General features: G+C 35.5%; 2 protein-coding genes across 3 annotated transcripts; one reads left to right on the top strand and one right to left on the bottom strand.

Moving 5' to 3' along the window:
- Positions 1 to 1,549: 1,549 nt before the first annotated feature.
- On the top strand, positions 1,550 to 4,374 carry LOC140928301 (collagen triple helix repeat-containing protein 1-like). The gene is made up of 4 exons (XM_073378038.1): positions 1,550 to 1,614; positions 2,632 to 2,769; positions 3,592 to 3,903; positions 4,021 to 4,374. The coding sequence occupies exons 2-4, from the start codon at positions 2,656 to 2,658 to the stop codon at positions 4,372 to 4,374; spliced, it is 780 nt and encodes a 259-aa protein (XP_073234139.1). The 5' UTR covers positions 1,550 to 1,614; positions 2,632 to 2,655.
- A 4,260-nt stretch (positions 4,375 to 8,634) lies between these two features.
- LOC140928299 (short transient receptor potential channel 4-associated protein-like) lies at positions 8,635 to 19,779 on the bottom strand. Of its 2 annotated transcripts, none has more exons than XM_073378036.1 (26): positions 19,522 to 19,779; positions 19,292 to 19,423; positions 18,911 to 19,030; positions 18,261 to 18,327; positions 17,362 to 17,423; positions 16,846 to 16,931; positions 16,673 to 16,740; positions 16,319 to 16,429; positions 15,900 to 15,965; positions 15,587 to 15,649; positions 15,050 to 15,166; positions 14,605 to 14,663; positions 14,393 to 14,458; positions 14,139 to 14,227; positions 13,916 to 14,026; positions 13,709 to 13,764; positions 13,471 to 13,516; positions 13,248 to 13,331; positions 12,941 to 13,031; positions 12,420 to 12,557; positions 11,923 to 12,031; positions 11,643 to 11,749; positions 11,077 to 11,157; positions 10,755 to 10,813; positions 10,320 to 10,386; positions 8,635 to 9,953 (listed from the first exon to the last, which is right to left on the bottom strand). In XM_073378036.1, the coding sequence occupies exons 1-26, from the start codon at positions 19,609 to 19,611 to the stop codon at positions 9,837 to 9,839; spliced, it is 2,262 nt and encodes a 753-aa protein (XP_073234137.1). In that variant the 5' UTR covers positions 19,612 to 19,779; the 3' UTR covers positions 8,635 to 9,836. The 2 variants fall into 2 exon arrangements, with proteins under 2 accessions (XP_073234137.1, XP_073234136.1); XM_073378035.1 differs by having other exon boundaries at positions 15,050 to 15,169; positions 19,522 to 19,778.
- Between the last annotated feature and the right edge of the window lie 435 nt (positions 19,780 to 20,214).

The following is a 20,214-nucleotide window of genomic DNA, read 5'->3' as shown; positions in this document are numbered from 1 at the left end:
AAATTTCAGTCTTCGCGTTTTATTATTACAAAAGAACGTTTTCGAGTTTATTCAAGGGTTCTATACTGATAAAGTCAATAGAGAAGTTCGCGATGTAAAAAAATGACAATAATCAGTACCGTCAACCATGCATGATATCAAATGATAGACAATAGCCCCACTAAACAAGCAAATGAAACGAGAACATGTTGAGCAAACAAGAGAGCTAATCGAGAGCGACAGTTTAAGTCATGAGAGGTGAGAAAGCAATTAAATACAACCTTAAATACTTAATATACAACTTATTTTATAATTATGCTAAAGACAACTGACTTTACATATGTCCTTTTCTAAGCAAACATCAAAGAATAAGGTTTATTTCGAAAAAATAATTGTCGGTACCACAAAAGTAGACCACTCATCGCCAACCTTCCCATTCCCGATCCAAAAAGATCGACCCCTTGTTCAAGACGCGTATTAAAAAAAGTGAAATTGTTTACCCTGTTAAGACTCAAGGCTTTGAATATCCTATCCTCTTCAGAGACACAATGAGGTCAAATAAGGGAGTACCCCCTTGATAGTCTGTTCAAACAATAACTACAGGCTTGCTAGTTAGTAAGAACTCAACCCCACAAAAATATCTTTTAGAGTCGCTTTAAAGGAAAATTGAACCTCCCTTGCCTTTTGTGACCAAGTCGGGTTGATATCATTATTTTATTGTAAAGACTTTGTCTGCGTCAACCCAATTGATTATAATTAATGTGTAATTTCCAAACGAAAGCATTACTCACGGCAACAAGTTGAAAGTTTAAAACTGTCTTCCAGTACGATAGAAAATAAATCAGGAAAACCTCATTTTTTCTATCTCATTAAGCACTGAAAAATGTTAGATGGTTGTATTAACGTTGCCAAATACTAAATTATGTATTTGTCAATAGAATTCCAAAATACGGTTTTTAAAAACATCACGACTGAGTTATACTAATAAATTTTGTTTAGAATATTTTCAAACCCTCAGAGTTTCGATCTATTAAATGAAGGTTGAAAGCCTTTATGGCAGTGTTAGATCTCACTTTAGGGAGAATTAAGTTCTGTTCACTTCCCCTTGTGTTGTGGATGCTCTTACTAACAATGTCACCAATTTCAAGAAACTTACATTTGTGATTATTTAGTGACGAAAACTTTAGAAGTGGCTGTATTCCAGTCAGAAGGACCTTTAGCATAGTCAAAAATACCTAATAAGATTTGTTACTATGTAATTCATGTTCCCAATTAGGTATGGAGTCGTTTTGTTAAGAAGTGAATTCATTACAAAAAAAATCTGCTGTAAAATCTGCTGCAAAAACGTCGTCGGCGTGTGATTTAGTCTAACTTCATGTTGAACTCGGAACAAAAACTAAACACAGGAAGTTAAAAATTCTAACAGCACTAAATAGTTTTTGGATGAAGAAGTTTTCAGTCAATATTTAATGTTCATTATCAATCAGCCCAACAGTAATAATCAATTTATAGCAAACAAAAACTTGTTAAAACACGAACAAAGAATCAACAGAAAGGAAGAAAAAGCCGGTGTTGTTAAACTAACGTGGCCTATGTTACTTACGACGACCAACTCGAGCAGAAAAGAGTTCACAGGTAACAAATTTTCCAGCTTTTTTCAAGTCCTTTGAGTCTGGTTTTTCCGCTTGCTATCGGAAATTTTCGCTTCCTAAAGAGTGATCGGCAATAATGTTTTGAGTCTTTTCGAGCAATGCGAGTACCCAAACAAACTCGATAATCTCACTTTAATGGCAATGAATTCGCGAACTGGACTGTAGCATAAAAAATAAGAGGAGTTACAATTTTTTAAGTTCATCGGAGAGTCTTTCAAAATCTGTTTCACGAACATAGTGAATTTTGAAAATATATATATCTTAGGGTGCGTTTTCTTAAAAGCGACGAGGGGCACAGAAATAGCTGCGACTGAGTAAGAAGGTGACTGTTTTCTGTAAAATATCTGTTCGGAGAAGCAAATATTGCCTATAATTTCCTATTACTTTAAGACGGCTAAAAATAAAAATTTCCAGATGACTGTACCATGTACAATTTTCGAAGCTTATCTGATAAATCCCTTGCGATTTTCTATAGTTAATTTTTCAAATTTCACTCCTCGGGTTGGGCCATTTTTGTAGAAAAAAGGAAACCTAAAATTTTGGGATTCAAAAATCTAATTAAGAAAGGAATTAGTAAAATTCCCACTTTGGTAATACGTTAAATTACATCTAAAATTTTCGGTAAAATAAACTGAGGTCCTTATAATTTCGAAAGAGCTCAAGTTCCTCTAGGATGACCGAATAGATGCATTTTAGATCATTTTATAGCTCCGGTTAAAAATGCATTTCTAGCTATCTAAAAGTACTCTGAATTATAGCCTAAAAAGTCTTTCCAATGTAATTGAGAGGAAACCGTCGTTGGCTGCCCCTGAGAGTAAGTTCACGATAAATTGAAAACTGAGAGTTTTAATTAAAGTTCAGGATTCAACTACATTTAGCTTTTATGAGGGTCTTCTTCAGGCAAACTTTAAAAACGACACTTTAAGAAAACTAATAGTAGGATTTGTTTCACCATTTAATTGATTTTATTTCTGACTATATTTTCCAACTTCGTCTTCAGAAAAACCCTTAAATAACCGACACGATGAGTACAGCGTGTAAAGTTTCTCTAGCTCTGTTGTGTTTATTTGCTGTTGCGTCATTCTTGGTCTTGACAGCAGTGGCGGGCAATAAAACCAAACAAACCTCGAACAATATGGTGAGTCAATTAACTTTCTGCGCGGGACCATGCCTGATACAACTGGAACAAATGATAGCGAAAAAACATCAGGAACAGAACTTTGCATTTTGCGCAATCCAAAAACTGCTAAAGAATACTTTTCTGTGAGTATTTATCTCTCGGTCGACGTGAAGGAATGTCTAAACAATTGATCGCTTCTTTCAAAAATCGTGATAATGTTGCAAAGCTCAGAGATAAAGTGTAGCTGTTTCAATTTAATTCCGATAATTTAGAAAAAACTGTTAGTAACAATTCATAATAAATGACGGAAACTAATACTAAACCCGGATATGGGATAGATTCCTTTCAAAAATAGAATGGTTTCCATGACTTTAACAAAGCCTCACTCTTTATCAGCACAAATAATTTAGAAAGAGGTATTAGCGAACTTCTTAAATCCATTAACATCACATACAATTTAATCGAGACAAGAAGTTAGTTCTTGACCGTATATCTAACGATGCGTTAATGTAAATTTTCTCCACAACACTCAACACAACGAGCCAAATAGAGTTGGGAAACAAGAAACGAAGGGAAAAAAATATTTTAAGGTTATTTGCAGACATTATGAAATCTTCGTCAAAACTTTTTCAGGGGTTTATTTTCCGAAAGGCTAGTAGGGGAAAGGAAGGGGGTTAAATTGTTTAAAGTGTGTCATAAAGGCACAGTACTTTTCTTTCCGCCTCTATTTTTTTCCCTCGAGGTGGCTAAGCATCGCCGATGAGACTAAATCACTGAGGGAGTTTTTTAGCTCAACACACAATAACACTTTTTAAAGTAACTTTTTGTTTCTCTCTCTAGCAATCTCCTCCATTCTGCGGGTTTGGTGGTATTCCAGGCATGCACGGGTTACCAGGCCGTGACGGACGTGATGGCCGAGAAGGAGCGAAAGGTGACCCGGGAAGTCAGGGAAAAACTGGGCCCCAGGGACCTGCTGGTGTAAATGGAAAAGATGGTGCTAAAGGAGAGCCTGGTGTACAGGGCCCACCAGGTCCAAAAGGAGAGCGTGGACAAAGTGGACATCCTGGGAACCCAGGTCTGATGCCTTTTAAAAACTGGAAAGAGTGCGCATGGAATAAATTGAACGATAACAAAGACAACGGTTTAATAAAGGTAAATTTTCAAGATTTAAATATTTTATTTGTTTTTAAATGACATCGTCATTTCTACTTTTATCTCACCTCCCAACCAAATGATTTGCTTTTCTACGTTTATTTTCCACAAATTTAGGACTGTGTCTTTACCAAGAACTTTTCTGACACCGCTCTTCATGTGGCCTGGACTGGTGCCCTTAGAATCTACAAGTGTAATGACTGTTGCAAACGCTGGTACTTCACTTTCAACGGGGCAGAATGTTCAGCTCCCTTACCCATTGACGGTCTTTTGTTTATGTGGCAAGGCAACACTCAAGATATTCACCGCGTTCGCCATATTGAGGGGCACTGTAACAACATTCACAAAGGAAAGGTGCGCGTGGGATTTTGGGTTGGTAATTGTCCAAGTCACTCACCTGGTGACGCCTACACGGGCTGGCAGTCTGTTTCCCGGATCTTCATTGAAGAAGTCCCTAAGGCTCAGTCCTAAATGCCGAGACAAAACATCCGTTCTTGCCTATTCCTTCTAATCCAGTGTATTAGTCTACGAGTTACTGGGAGATCGACAATTGTAATGGCAGTAATTGACCATATTAAAAGTTGCAGGATGCTTTGCAAAATGCTTGCTTTTGTTTGTTTACATCTTTGGTAACATGCCTTTAGCCAGTTTATAGTCCTTCACGTTTTCAGTCCTTCAACTTATCATTTCCTGAATTCTCTTACCATGGGCGCAAGAAGTCATAGGTAAAATATTTTGGGTGGATTCATTTGCAACATATGCGTATAGCTGACGCATTTGCCCTCTGGAAATTTTTATAGTTTTCAGGCTTAAAAACAAAAAATTCCAGCAGGCAAATGCGACAACTTACGCGTATGTTGTCTTCTGTTCTGGATCTTTCTGTCGGTTGCACTTTGAACCGAAAGAAAGTATATCCCTTATCTTTGACACAGTACATCACGCAAATCTTGTACATGACCACCTGAGAATAGTCTGTACCCGTGTAGACTTTTAAAAGATTTCATGTCCTCGGCCGTATATTCCTCAGTTCCCACTAAATATGTATGTCGCCCCTGGTCTGATAGCTGAATACCGCTATTTGTTAGATACTCTTTCAACCACGGCACACTCTTACTTTTAACGTCGTTCATCTTGCAACGCGAAGAAAACTCAGCCACCTTGTTTTGCTGTTTCATTTTATTCCCCAAGCCTCGCTTTCGCGTCCAAATTAGGTTCCAATCTTGCGCGCCCAAACATAACTCGGCTTCGTTTTCTTCTCGTCTAGGAAAACATCAGGACTCTCCGGAAAACAAAACTAACTGTTTCCCTCGGGATCTGACATTAAGTGTATAATGTTCTGGACTGTCCCGGTGTACATGCACTACGCTTGCTTTCGTTTACATACTCGTTACTGTAATGTTTTAGTGCTGTTTGGTTTTAAGAGGAATAGAACGAAAAGTGTGACGTCACGTTACTATGGTAACAAAATTTCTCTTTTACAACGATAGGGAGTTTTTGCAACAGCAAAAAAAAGCAATAGGTTTAGAAGAAGAATTTTGCACGTGCATCACGCTTTTTGTACATTTCTTAGCCGTTGTTGCATGACTGCGACATGAAACTTCCTAATTTCACTCGCCCACTTTATCGAGCTGGTGAGCACAAGACAAAAGGTTTCTATTCCTTTTTCTTTTTCCTTTCGGATTCAACCAGAAAATTTCGCCAACATTTGTCAAATTAAATGAAATTAAATAAGATCGATGAAGTTTGAAACAGTTCGAATCCACTTTTTGAGTGACATTTTGATTTGTTTTCATCCAGAAATTTTGCTACCATGGCAACGTGACGGAACGACTTCTCCTCTGTTACAGTCAGCACACGCATACAAACCTGTACAAATGTAAAGGCTGCTGTATTGAAAAAAGGTAATCCCGAAGAAAAGAGCTAAACTTAAGAATTTGACTCAATCGTCAAAAAAAATTTAACGTATTAGTATTATGAAAGAGCCCAAATGCCCCAATTACAAGGTCAATATTTTTAAAATTCATTGTAATAAAAATAGTTTTCTACCACATTTCAATAAAAAAAAACAACTGAATTAAAGTAAACACATAAGCTTATTTCAAAGAAGAGAACGTGGCATGGCTGTACCTTTCAAAGTTTGAGTTGCCGTCCACGTGCATGATTTTATTCATCGTGTGCATCTTGATTTTGATAGCGTGGTTTGTTACTTCCACTAGTAACTTCTGTAATGACAAAAAATTTAACTCGCAGTTATGATTATCACTATCAACTTTAAGACATGAAAATTTAACCACAAACAAACCCATTTTTCCCAACACTTTCAGTCAGAATACGAATTGCAACTAGTCTAACTCCTGAACTTAAGCTTACTTCAACAGCAACCTCTACCTACCATTTATTTTGTTCATGTCACGTCCAACGATTCTTCATTCACTTCGTAGTAAAGTTTACAAAGTGGCAAGATAAAGTGATTGTGAGTCTCAATCTTCTTGTTTCCCCGAAATTGTTCCTAGAAGCAAAATGCACCGTCACGTCTTCCGTCACAGAATTTTGAATTTGAACGTGGCGCGCTGAGCAACCTCGTTATTACAAAAGCGTTTTCGATTGGCTTGTACTCTACGGAACTTTGTTTTTTTATTTACATGAAAATTTGGGAGATTTTAATAGGATTACAGGTCTTAGTTTTGTTTTCCACATGTGAAAAGGTCTGGAAAATGTCACCGAAAAACATAATTTCATGAGACTGAGGGAGGAAATTTTCCTAACGGCTAAAGTTAAATTATCTTTTAGGGATCTTTCTAATCAATGTAGAATGTAGTTCGCGTATTGTTAGTATGAGGTACCGCATTGTTTTTAAGATCCACAACAGTAAAAAATGCCAGCGAGCAAATGGGTCAGTTATGCGTGGATGCTGTAAATGAAACCATCCACAGCCTTCAGTTGTAACTTTGTCTTCTTTGAATTAAAATGTGTACTTCCGGTTTTTTTTAGCGACTGTTTAAAAGGACTTTCCACTATTTTCTGGTTTAGCAATAGGGTCAGTTTATCGTCTCGGCAGGTTCTTTGAATAAACCATAATGCAGAATCTTTTTAACCGATGAAGAACACAAAATTTTTAACGACGACGAATTTTAAAAACAACAGTTTTAAAAACTTCCCGACCGTATATCCTTATATAACCGTAACAAGTGACTGAAATTTAACCAGCGCGCTGCGTAGCTGGCGGTTCGTTTGTCGAGATGGAAAAAAACACGTCTTTAGCTTGAAACCTGTACTTCAATATAATTAAAAAACGGACTGCTCTAGTGACAGCATTTTCTGTTTGGTGCAGGTGTGAAGACAACCTGTGAGAGCGTTATTATATATTGTGCTTATCTCTCTTCTCATTGGCCAAAGGAGACAGTTACGCAACCTACAGATAAGTTATAGCGAATAACTGGCTAATCTGTAGGTTGCGCACGGAATGCATGATTTTTAACAGCAATGTCAAACTGTGCTCCGTGCGATGCTGTGTTTGTCGTTATTTTCTTTAAAACAATGTATAATTAAACAATTATTAGATTCGGTTTTTGTGACTGATCCGGAATAATAAAAGTCTCGGCCTCGGGGTCTCGGTAAGTGTTATCAGCCTCGGCCTTCGTCTCGGCTGATAACACTTACCCGGACCTTCATTATTCCGGATATCGCAAAAGACCTCACCCAATAATTGTTTAAAATTCTTACGGGACGACAACGCGAAAAGGGGACGCTTATTTTGTTTTTCAGAATTTCTCACTTTAATGCTGAAGTGAATTTGTGATATTGAACAGGGAAATTGGAAGGAAAGAACACCAAACTAAAACAAGACAACCCTTAAAACAAAGTTTGTTTGCATATCATTAGCCTGCGTTGCAGCCGGCCCACGCACTCGTCTAAACCATTAATATGGTCCGTCTATATACAGAACGTTTAAAGCGCTTGCGACGCAGGCAAGCAGATCATGTACCTTCTCTAAGACGAGTTGTTTGAAGGACGACGAGGAACTGTTCAAAGATTATCAGGATAGGGAGGTTCTAAATCAAGTACAATAACATCAGCGGTGAAAAGCTGATGCTTTATTAGCTGTTACCGCCTTATATAATTTTACTGTTAAGAATTTTGAATTCATTTCCTCATTTCCAAACCCCTTATCAATTTTGTATAGTCTCGTCATAAACTGTAACGGTCACTTTAGGTCACTTTTGAAAATGTATGTTGACTAACATACGAAGCTTCAAGTTCATATAAAAATGCGACAGTTCACAATGTTTATCACCGCTGATTGTCTTATTTTTCATTGAGGACAATAAGACTGAAAGTTAACTGGAACTACCTCTTTACAATAGCCAAAATGACATCGGCTTATATTACAAATATATATCCGACTGAATCCGCAAAAGTGGTCTTGTTGCTCATCCATTTTTTGTTCTAAATGTAAATGTCTGATCTACAAAGGGCAGTACAGCCCATGTTCAGCAGATATGTTGTTCAAGGATATCTCTTTAAGTAACCTAAACTAAAAGTGCGACAATTAAAGAAATCGCGCTTTGCCTATTCCTGTCAAATGCCACGTTGTGGTAAAACCGGTCTGTTATAAGGGGTAATTTTTGCAATTTTTTTTAATCTTTGCCGTTTTGGCAGTCAAACACTTTAAAAATGATCCAAAATGAATCGCATTCTAATGAAACAACAAGAAGAAGATCTCAAACCAGATACGTCATGAATTATCTATTTATTAAAATGGCGCGTGCATAATATACATGTCCATACAAAAAATAATTTTAAAAAATAATTTAATATTTTACAAGTCTAAGATTATCGCTATAATACATTGCAGTTTATATGGGCAATAAATACTTATCAATTGTCTCCTAACTTGTAGCCGCTTTTGCAGATGGTCCAGTCGTTTCGCTACAGTCATTTCGCTACATAATTTTGAAGTTAAACATACACATCAAGATTTTAGCTCCAATTCCTCTCTACACGAACACTCTAATATACAGGCCTAAAGTTGTAGCGAAACAACTAATAGCGAGTAAGCATCCACACAGCGAAACGAACGGACGTTTTGTGGACTACCAAGATGATCGATACCGTAAGTCACAATGTGGTTCCACAAAATATCTGTACCCACCCCATGGACGGTCAAAAGGGGAGGGGGTCTTAAAGACCAATTTTTTTAAACGAAAGTCTGAAGCTAAACTGGAATTACCACAGGGGTGGGGGCGAGGGATGGATATTTTCTGGAACAACACAATACCCTAATATGCCTAACACTTATACCTAGCACACGAAAACATATAAAAAAATGCTGATAACACTATACAATCACCGAATGAATAGCTTTATGATTTTGCTTATTCTTAGACCTAAAATTCATTAAAAGCAGAGCTGGTAAATTGCATAACTGCCCCTAAAAACAAAATCACACTACACGTGATGAAAAGACCTTAAAAATATTATTACTGTACACTAAACCGTTTTCTGACTTCAATCCGTTTTTTGTTTTTTCACAAACACCCTGAGAAATTTTCATAAAACATTGAAGACTAAATTCTCTTTAAAAACTTTTTTTTTCTTTCTTTCTAATTACTATTGAAAGGAATATCCTGTTTTTCCTAATACCCACAATAATTTAATATAGGGTTGTAACTGTTGTATTATATTATGCTTAACTATTGGAACAATGTATAATATTTTATCAGTAGGATTTATAAATTTATGTGTTTTTGCAAGGTGTTTACAATGCAAGCACCCCGGTAGTCCGTATTGACCAATACTGTTCAGATATGTTACCATGTGTTCTACATGTTTGGTTAAACTGAGTAATCACTTGATATATTGAATTTGATCAAGACCAGCTTGACACTTCTCCGCATATTGGATATCTAGTCTGTTGATTGACAGCTGTCTGTTTAATTGTCTCTTGTGCAAGATGATGGCAGATAATGAAGAACTGAAGTGTTTGATGTAGAATCCGACAAAAGAATGTCAACAACTTGTTTCCAGTTGTCAAAGCTGATGCAGGAACTCTGAAGAGGAAAAATAAATACATTTAACATTTTTAGAGGGGAAACTTATTATTTATTGCAATAATTGTGGTTAAATCTGATTTTGACTATTATGTGCAAGTTGCACCGGAATCCAGGAGAGAAAATCCCGTTTTTCCTTTCTACCCCAACCACACATTCCTACAAGTTTTGCCTCTAAAGAGTTTAATTCTGTTGAAAGAAAAGCCCCTTTTTTGCATCTATCGTCACAAAAATTGGGTGGATCAATTTTTATATAATATTGAGATACAGGAGGAGAACTTGCATCGCAAGCTTGCTTACATGTATGCTCTTCTAAATGCAATACCGATAAGATACAGTAAACTAAAGGGTTTTAACTTTCCATACCTGTTCAAGAGCAGAGCAATCCTTTCCTCTTCTCAAATAATGAGTCTTCCAGAACTCTAACAGAAGTCTAAATTGCGATGAGAAACAATAGCATTTTGTTTTAAATTAAGCAACGCTGAGCATTCGACTCTACAACTACAAAAAATTCTTATTGTTTTGTCTGTATTAATCATTGCAATTGCTTCTATTAATAAAAGTCTAAATTGCAAAGAGAAACAAAAACATTCTATTTTAAATTAAGCAACACTGAGCATTTGACTCTACAAGTACAAAAAATTATTGTTTTGTCTGTATTAATAAATGCAATTGGTTCTATTAACAAAATTAGTCCTATGAAGGAGATTGGTTGATGGAGTATCGATAATAAATTAATTCATGAGATTTGAACAAAGATTAGGTAATGGATAGTTATTGCGGACAGCAATTTCAGCTCACCTCAAATTTGTCAAGATGAAGCCTGGATTATTCTGAATGTTCTCTTCCCTGACAAAAGCCTACAGTAACATAACAGAAGATAAAAAAAACATAAGAAAATTAATGGGATACTCATATATTATAAAAAATAGGTAACACTTAAGTTTGAGTTAGTGTGACAGCAAGGGAAATTATATGCAAAATCTATGAGCCACTACTTCTGTGAAATAAAGTTGGTAATTTCTTTGTATTGTTTGTTTTTTTTTTTGGCTCTCAAATGACACAGGCAAAAATGACAACCAAATGATTCAACAGTTGCAAACAAATACCATTAATATCTCACCGTGAGATAAGCTGGGAGACGTCCATGTCTGTGACCAAACATCAGAAAAACAAGAGTGGTGTTCAGACAGCTCACATTTTCCTAGAAAAAAAGAATGTTAAAAAAGATCAGAATAGAGTCGAAAACCTCTACTTGAATTTTTTTAAAATTTCTTTCCTCCAGCAATATGAATGATTCCATAATGGGTGTGCTCTTCACAAAATACACCCTTCTGGTCAACCCTTTAAGCCCCAATGTCCACATACAAATTCTCCAACCTGATCTCCATACATTTCCTTTAAGAATTAATTGAGAGAATTTGAGAGTAGATCAAAGCATTTTCTCTTTGCTGATCATTTTATTAGTTCTCATAACCTTTTGTCTTGACCTTGTATGGATATTGTTAGGAGAAAATTGATGTTGGTCACTATTGGCACTTAAAGGGTTAACATTTACGTATGGATTTCTTGGTCTTTTCTGTGCCACCTTATGTTTTCAACACCATTTAAGGATGTAAAATAGACTGCAAGGCCATTTAAATTTCTCTCTGTTACGTGTGACACAAAGGTTTAATAAATTAACCTCACCTGAGTAAGAGTTCCAACAGTAATGGAGTTGATCAGTTTGTAAAGCAAGAAAATCATCTGTTCCCAGTTGTTAATTAGAGAGCCAAGCTTGCAAGTTCCAGTGAAAGCTGTTAAAAAGAAGAAGAAAATATATTACTTTGGTCCAAACAAAACTTATTCAAATACAAGTTGACAGTTGTCATTAGAAATCAAAAAGATTAATGCACTTCTACTACTTCTGCACTTCTTGTTGGTCCTTTCAAACAACGATCTCTCATGTCTGGAAAAGTATTGATCTTACCTGAGAAAAATCGGTCAGACATAAAGTGTTCCTGAGATAACACCAGACAGCGAATCAACATGTTAGAATCCACTACATTCGATGTCAGGATGGACACAAATTTCTCAAACTGTAAAAGAACGAGAACAGAAAATTAATCACCATAAAAAACAGCAACGTTAATGGTTATACATCTTCAGTGAGTAACTTGACGATGATGATGATAAAATTGGGACTTCAGTGAGACACTTGCTCATGTCGAGTAGACTGTTTATGAAAGCCAGAGAAAGAACCTAAGATGAATAGTAATAGTGGCTGCAGTTTATTTTGAGAGCTACCTAACTACATGAGCTCATTTGTCTGTTAAAACAGTAACTGAAGAAATTAGTGGTATGTTTCTCTTGGCCAATTACAGACTGTAGTTCAAAAATGTTATGCACTGTCAAGTCCAAATAAGCTAAAAAATCTTATAACCATTTCATTATTTGTATGGTGTGTATCTAAGGTCAGCTGCTTACCTGTTTGTCGCTAATGACTTGGTCAAATCTCTTGAAAGCAAATGGATTGAACTTCATCAGTTCACCAAGCAAGTCAAAACTACTTTGAAGAATCTCCTTTGGCTTAAGTTCATCGCTTGTGATGTGGTCAACAAGATGCTATAAGACAAAACAAAAAAAAAAGACATTTAATACCGTGCCTCATTAAACAAATTATTCTTTCAAGTGTCATAGCTGGTTTCATAACTAAAGGTTTTTCCTTTGCTTTTCAATAACATGTACATCAAAATTGCAACCTACAAATTATGGCTATCTTTTTCACCTTTGTCAATCACAAATTGTAATTTCAGAATTCATCAGGAGGTTTTTTAAATATCCTTAATTCTCAGCACTTACAATAATCCTCAATGCTCCTCACTCCCAACAAGTAGTATATAAACAATACTTGAAAAAATTACTTGGATTTTTCCCTTACAACCTGGACATTGGCTGAATTATTAAAGAGTATGAAGTAAGTATATAAAACCCATAAACTGGCATACCTCAAGCAGGCCTCTCTTGATCAGGAATAGCTGGTCTCCAACTGATGCTCGGCCTCGAAGAAATCCTTCAATAGCCCTTGAAAGCCAAAACCTGGTGAACATAAAATGAAAACGAAATAATCAGTTTGAACCTAGAAATAACTTTCTGAAAGATCGTTTGGTCCAGTTCTATTTTTTTTTTTCACAAGATCAAACTTGGAGTTGTAACCAGCAGGAAAAACTACTTTTGTTCACCATATACATTGGTTTCCCATTACTTAAAATTTAAACTGCGGCTGAAATGATAAACTAAACTAAATTAAATTACCTTAAAGGAGCAGTCGCAGGGCATTCAATCAATGTTTCCAAAATTTTTGTCAGCAGTCCCTTTTCTCCAGTACAACAAAGCTTCCTAAAAGAAAAATAAATTAAAGTGAGGATGAAAACATGACATAATATTTTGACCTTTACAAAAAACTGTGGATGGCAACACTCAGTTTTAATTATGAAAATAGATGGATGGTGATTCAAAGAACAGAAAAAGAACAAACCTGTTAGTGTTGGGCAAACTTTCAGGTAGCTCAAGATCATTTTGAACTGTAGGAAAAGAAAAATAACATATGAGGCACATTGCAGAATATGTAAACAAAAGAATACAATAGTCCATTAAGAACTCTGCATGTGTACCAAATGAAAGTTTAAGGGTCGACAGAATATTATTGCAGAACTAACTGCCATTTTATGCACTTGTTAAAATTGGTGGCTTATTGAACAAACAATTCTTCTCACCATACAGCTCTTGAAGTTCATCAACTTCTTTGGGAGTTAGTAGAAGATGTTTATTCCTAGAAATAAGAGAAAATTCCTGTCAGAACTGTAGTCATAAAGTAGTTCTATTATTAAAATATTAATAACAGTGTTCAACAATATTCCCTACTCCACGTGGCACAGTCATACAGTTGAATTTTCAGAAGCAAACAGTACATGGACACTTACTCATGCCGATCACAGAAGCTGTGAACAAGACGTAGAAACTGAATCTTCAAAGCAGTTTGGGGCGTGCACTCGTGATCACCCATTTCTCCTAAGTCCATCATGTCTGGGCTGCTGTAAAAAGAAAAAAAAGATTCAATTAATAACCAAGGCTACATGTATTTCACCACTACAATATTCACGGAACTTTCTGTAACAAGGAGAATTTGGTGAATATTATACTTACAATCTTTCAGTATCTTTAAGCCATGACATTTTGTCAAACAAAATGCACATTCCAGGAATCAACTTTAAGTCTGAGAGCTTTTTCTGGACCTACAAAATAAAAGATACAATGGAAGAAAGAGTTAAAAACCACTTTTAAGGAAAAACATTCCAAAACTATTCAAACATATTAACTTTCATTCAAAGCATTTCATCCATTCCTATCTGGTATACTAATAAGAAAGAAATTTTGTCATGATGATTTTGTCAACTTACCATAACCTTGTGCTTTCCCGTCAAGAACAAACAGAGAACATAAAACACCTCCACTTTGTGCATAAGCTGGAAAAGGAAGAAAAGTATTACATCAAAACGTGAAGTCATACATGTAGTCTTTTATCTTAAAATTGATGATTTAAAGCCATATCTTTCATTACAATACTTTTATAATATACAGAGTACCCATTAAAAAAATAATTTCCTCAAACCTCGTGTATGCGATTAAATCTTGACTGCAACATTGGCACTGCTTCACGCTCTTCAGGATCTGAAAAAAGAAAATATTGGCAATATGATTTATATTACTTTTAATAATAGTGAACTACACAAAGTAGTTTTCTATGGGGTTGGAGACATTGAAAGAAAATGACTAAAGAACAACAGGGACCCCAATTCAAGATATCCTCTTTATAGAAAGCCTTGACAAGAAGGTGACTACAATAGACAGAGGAAACTCTGTGTGTTTTTAAGGGAGGCGTCCGTATTCAGGAACTTCCCAATGATCAAAGTTTTGAAGGTGCAACTGGGTAAAAAACCCAGCTTGACTAATAAAAAAAGCCTGCTTAGCTTTTTCTTAGCCACATCCCTGAACGTTGCTACAGGTAACTACACTTATTTTCAGAACCCTTAAACTGAACTCAAAGAGGTACATACCCATATCAATTCCTCCTGTCTCGAGCACATCTTGTAAGAAGGTGTGGAAATCAACCATATCAAGAAATCCACCTTGGGCATGTCCAAGAAGCAAACTACCAGGAGAAGAACTTCTTTCTACTGGAAAAAAAATTAATTAATTTAACGCAAGCAAATACAAAAACTAATTCCACCCCCAAAAATTATTCCAAAAACAGTTAACTTTCCCCTTGAAACTTGTTGAAACATTCCTTTTTGCCATACATATGAGTCATGTAGTTTCCTGTCCCAATCTGTAACATTCCTGCCCCAGCATCTTAAAAAACCCTTTACCCTTTTAAGCCTTAAGAGTTCCCAACCTCAATTTTGTCCAGGAAATATCAATACATCATCAAGAGAAAAGTTTAACGAGTATTAATAAAATGATTCTTTGACTTTTGTCAAATTTTCTCAAAAAATTCGTTGAAAAATTGTATGGAGATCAGTCTAGAGAATTTGTATTTGGATACTGGGTCTTAAAGGGTTCAAATGTGATCCTGTCAATGCTTATTAACTCACCAAGTGGCTGACAGGCCAGTCTAACAATTCTTGGTAGAAACTCTTTCAAACCAATGAGTGTAGCTGTTGAAAAAAGGGGAAAAATCATCACCCACTATTATAAAAAATGTAAGGCCAGTTGTTACAACAAAGTGTTTAATGACCCATTTGACTGGTACTTAAAATAGGCCACTTGTAAAAAATTTTAAACATTAAAAATTAAATTTCATCTTTCTGATAAGATGTTGGACAAGATTTTACACAAATAATAATTGTTTGATCATTTAGCAAGGGCCTAAGTCATGCATGGATAAAACATCTATCTCAGGATTACCTTGATTATTGTCTGCTACTTCCTTCTGCGACAATCCCTTTTTGTCAGCTTCATCTTGCGCAAGCACTAAAAATTTAAAATTATTTTGTTACAATGAATTATCAGTAAAGTAATAACTGATCCCAAGACATGAAAATCAATCACATAATTAGGTCTCTCTTTTAAAAAGGTTACAAAATTATTTTTGGAATTTTCTTCAACACAGTTTTTGTAAAAATATATTTAAAATTAAGCTTAAACAGTTTTTTAAACATGAATAAAACTGTCAAGTGCTCCTTCCTTCCACAGATTCCAATTCTGAATCCAATTACCAATCGCTCACTCTTCTGAATAGCTTACAGAGATATTTTTAAATTTTTCTCTACGTCTAATTTATTAAAATATATATATATATAAATTAATACAGTAATTAAACTCACAAGTGCTCCTTTCTTCAACAGATTCTAAGTCTGAGAGAGAAAACGACAACACTCGGCAGAGATTTGCTAGCTGCTGCTGATCAAGGATGCTCATCAATTTCCTCATATTTACTGCAAGGAAAAAGAAACATGAAATATGTACTGATCAGAAAAAGACATAACTGTATATTACTTCATAGTAATGGTACCCTAAGGTAACCAATCAACTTTCACCATTGAATAAAATATTGACTTATCAAAACAGCATTAATGCAAAGGATCTTTCATTGTTGTTTGTTAGTTTGTCACAGACCTACTTGTTTTTATTGTTACTGTTTTATTTCTTGGCATTTATAGAGATTTGTAAAAGCTTACCAATTTTTTCGAGATCAATGAGTTCTTTCCTTGAGCTAAAGAGATCCTCCAACACCACAAGAGCAAAACTAACAATAAAAATAAAATAAATATGAATGATTTAGAATGCTCAAACAATTAAGCTAAAAATGTCAACTTCCACGATCACAGCAAAGTCAAGGATTTTTACTTACCTAAATGTCTTTTTTTGCTCTAGAAGGGTGAATAAATGTCCTATTAAGTCATTTCTCTTGGCCAAATTAAGAGCCACTCCATCAACCTGACATGAAAAACAGAAAAAAAAAAGATCACCTTAAAAACTAACAACTATTTGATCCCGCCTCCAAAATAACATTTAACCAACCTACACATTAATTGCTCAAGTAAGTACTAAATCATGAGAACATGCACTAGCATTCAAATTCTTGTTTAACTTTTACTACACGCTTTGCAATTACCCACATTACAAAATACAGTTGAACAGAAGAAGAACCTTACAGTAGGATCCTTAAATTCCATGTAAAAATCTTGGTATATCTTTATTTTAAGACTTAAAAGATGTTTAAAACTATGAGTATTACTGAAGACATAAAATTTCTTTCTTATTAAAAACCAAATTCAAACGTCGTCGATCAGCCTCAAGTCAAAAGTTAAGTACATGAGAGCCACAAAAATTGAAAAAATAAAATACCTATCAAAAAAGCACTTACCATAAGACAAAGACTGTGAATGAAGTCAAGACACAGTGTCCACAAATGATCTTGCTGCATTCCTGCAAAGTACAATATAACATAATGTCATAAGGAAGATCTTTGATCTTCTGTATCCTAATACTTTGCCTTCTAAATATCAGCAAACATAAGTTTGAGTCATAAAATAGAAACATAATTAATGCAAGGTGCTATTGAGAATTTCATCCAAATCATTCATTATCCATGTAAAACACAATAACAATATATTGACATAAATTTATAAAATAACTAAGATAGTGTGCACGTTCTGATTGGCCGAGAGACGTGTTTGTATGAGGGTATATAAGCATGGTAGTGACATCAAGATGTTTTTGCTTTACGCGCACTAATGCGGAAGTTATTTCCAGTAAGTGTCTCAGTTAGTAACCAAGACTTTAAAAAATAAATTTTAGTTGGTATCATTCACAAAAGAATCTGAACTCACATTCTTATACCTTATCCATGGGACAGGGTAATTAGTGGATATTCTATAATTTGGATTGAGCTCAGTATAAGGTTAATACTTAAGTTCTAAAATGACTTCAATGCTGTACGAGACTAAAATGGTTTGATACTGTTGTTGCATTTCAATAAAAGATCTCAGTTATTGCTTTTACTAGAAACCAGAACACAGGTAAGACTTAAGTCAAAGACAACCCATAGCGGTAAAAGGTATATTGAATGATTTGCCCTTGGGCAGGGAATTTGACAGAACATTTTTGCAAAATGTCAGATCCCCACAACATGCCATGCCCCACCCCCCTTCCACCCATATTCCGCTGGCTTTACATACTCAAATGACAAATACCATGAAACTAGCTCATTAATCAAGGTTACCTGAAAATACTACCATAAAAAATAAGCATATATTCACTTACTTGTTGGTCTTATTTTGCAACACTTGAAACCATAAGTGGTGGGATAAAAAAGAATTTGTAACACGATCTGGAAAAAAAAAAAGGAGCATGTTACTGGTGCACTTACCGCCCTAGCTAGAATATGTCAATCAAATTCACCAAAAGACTAACCGGAAGTTAGATGAAGTCATTTTGTCAGCTCAAGAAATATGATCAGGAATCAACGAGGAAGTTTGACTTTTAAGGTACAACAAAGATAAAGATAACTAATGTCTTAAAGATCAATAGTGATCATGATTGAAGGTAAATAAAAGTACCCATTCGCCATACCTTGCAAACACGAAAGCGAAATTTAACTCAGATGTACATAACGTGTCAATTTCTTAAATGACAAACGAGGAGAGCCGAGTAGAATTTAACGGAACGGACTGCTAGTGACATCAGAAAACTAATTTTATTGGAATACTAAGTATTTTCATCAAAAAATCAAAGCGTATTTTGCACCCATGAGCCGACATTAACAATAAATTTGAATGGTGTTGAAATCGTTCGGAAACACGAAGTGTGAAATCGACAATAATCAGAATCGCTACACGGGTCCACCATGTTGTCTTCCAAAAACATGTGTTTTAGGGGTGATCAGAATAAATTCATGCAAAAGTCCAACTCACCTCAACTCCACCGAATAAATTTATCACTTGACCGAGTCGAAGCCTCTCCTTAGCAATTTGTGGAAACTCGTTGTCCGGGAATAACAGATGCACGTTGTTGGAGAATAAACTTGAAAGATCCTGTGATGAAAAAATAAACATTTTTAGCGATCTATAAACCCAAATTATCGAAAATGCAATGCTTTTGATACTGAATAAATATGGCCATTCTTAATTCTTAACTTTTAAAACAGTTAGAAATTATTCCAGAGTTTTCTCCGAAATTGACGTCGCCCTTGGGTGAAACAGACAACCTATTTAAGAATTTTACATGGTAGACTGGTCGGTAATGGTCAGATGACAGTTGGATCAATAGTATCTGGTAATAAACTAAAAGTTTACCTTTAAATATCGCGAGCACTTTGTAAGGTTGAATCTCTCCGGGCTGCTGTTTCGTTCTAGTTTGGCGAGGAGCGATGGTATTTCTTTGAAGTCCAGACGGCGATCGACTGATTGGACAAACTCGTCAGGAAGCTAAAACGAAAACCCAGAAGCACAGATATTACGACCGTTTCAACGCCACAACTTAAAATCATCAGTATTACCCAAAACGCTTACGTAGCAACACCTACCATGTTGGTTCTGAGGCATCTCCCAGAGATTTGGGATCCGATGATGCTCGAAGCCAGATTTTTCGTTCTCGAACAATTTCTTTTCGCCATGACAATTTAACCGGATAATATAATCGCGCTACAAACTGACAAAACTACAGAATCTCGAGGCAAAGGTCTAACGTAAGTTTGTGAAGTTCGAAATAATTCGATAAAGATCTACGGCAGCCATTTTCCTCTTATATATCCATACGCGCTTCATGTGAAAAGAATAACTGCGTACATTCATCAGCCAATGAAAACGTTCGATTTAGCCTTGCCGACACCGAAACCCAATCAGAAGGTTTCTTCTATTGAAATTCGTTAATTGGCGGTCAGTTCCCGCTCGGCAAAATGGCGCGTACCGGAACAATGGTTAGAAGCCTGCCGATAATCGAATCCGTTCCAAAAAGAATATGCGCTTACTTTACCTTGAACAAAAGCAAAATCATTGATTTTATTGTCGGCGTATTTGCTCGCTCGAAGAGCGAACGATTTTGAAGTTGTCCTGGGCTATTAGTACGTACTTAATATGAGCCCCACCTTCCACGTGCACGATCTAAAAATTGATCAAAAATCAAATATTGCCGGATTATTTACTACCACGTGTTTTTATATTTAAAAAAAATTGTATTTTTTCTGAAGATTACCAGTCCTTGAGCTTAATTCGCTTAC

The sequence above is a fragment of the Porites lutea genome, chromosome 2, assembly GCF_958299795.1.
Source record: "Porites lutea chromosome 2, jaPorLute2.1, whole genome shotgun sequence".
In the NCBI taxonomy this organism is placed as follows: Eukaryota; Metazoa; Cnidaria; class Anthozoa; order Scleractinia; family Poritidae; genus Porites; species Porites lutea.
This window is presented reverse-complemented; position numbering and strand designations above follow the sequence as displayed.

Coding starts and splice junctions, on each gene's coding strand:
- LOC140928301 (XM_073378038.1), top strand. CDS start 2,656: ATGAGTACAGCGTGTAAAGTTTCTCTAGCTCTGTTGTGTTTATTTGCT. Junction 2,770..3,591: donor AACAAACCTCGAACAATATG/GTGAGTCAATTA, acceptor TTCTCTCTCTAG/CAATCTCCTCCATTCTGCGG. Junction 3,904..4,020: donor AAGACAACGGTTTAATAAAG/GTAAATTTTCAA, acceptor CCACAAATTTAG/GACTGTGTCTTTACCAAGAA.
- LOC140928299 (XM_073378035.1), bottom strand. CDS start 19,611: ATGGCGAAAAGAAATTGTTCGAGAACGAAAAATCTGGCTTCGAGCATC. Junction 15,966..16,318: donor TGTTGAAGAAAGGAGCACTT/GTGAGTTTAATT, acceptor TTAAATTTTTAG/TGCTTGCGCAAGATGAAGCT. Junction 10,814..11,076: donor GTCTCCCAGCTTATCTCACG/GTGAGATATTAA, acceptor ATGTTACTGTAG/GCTTTTGTCAGGGAAGAGAA.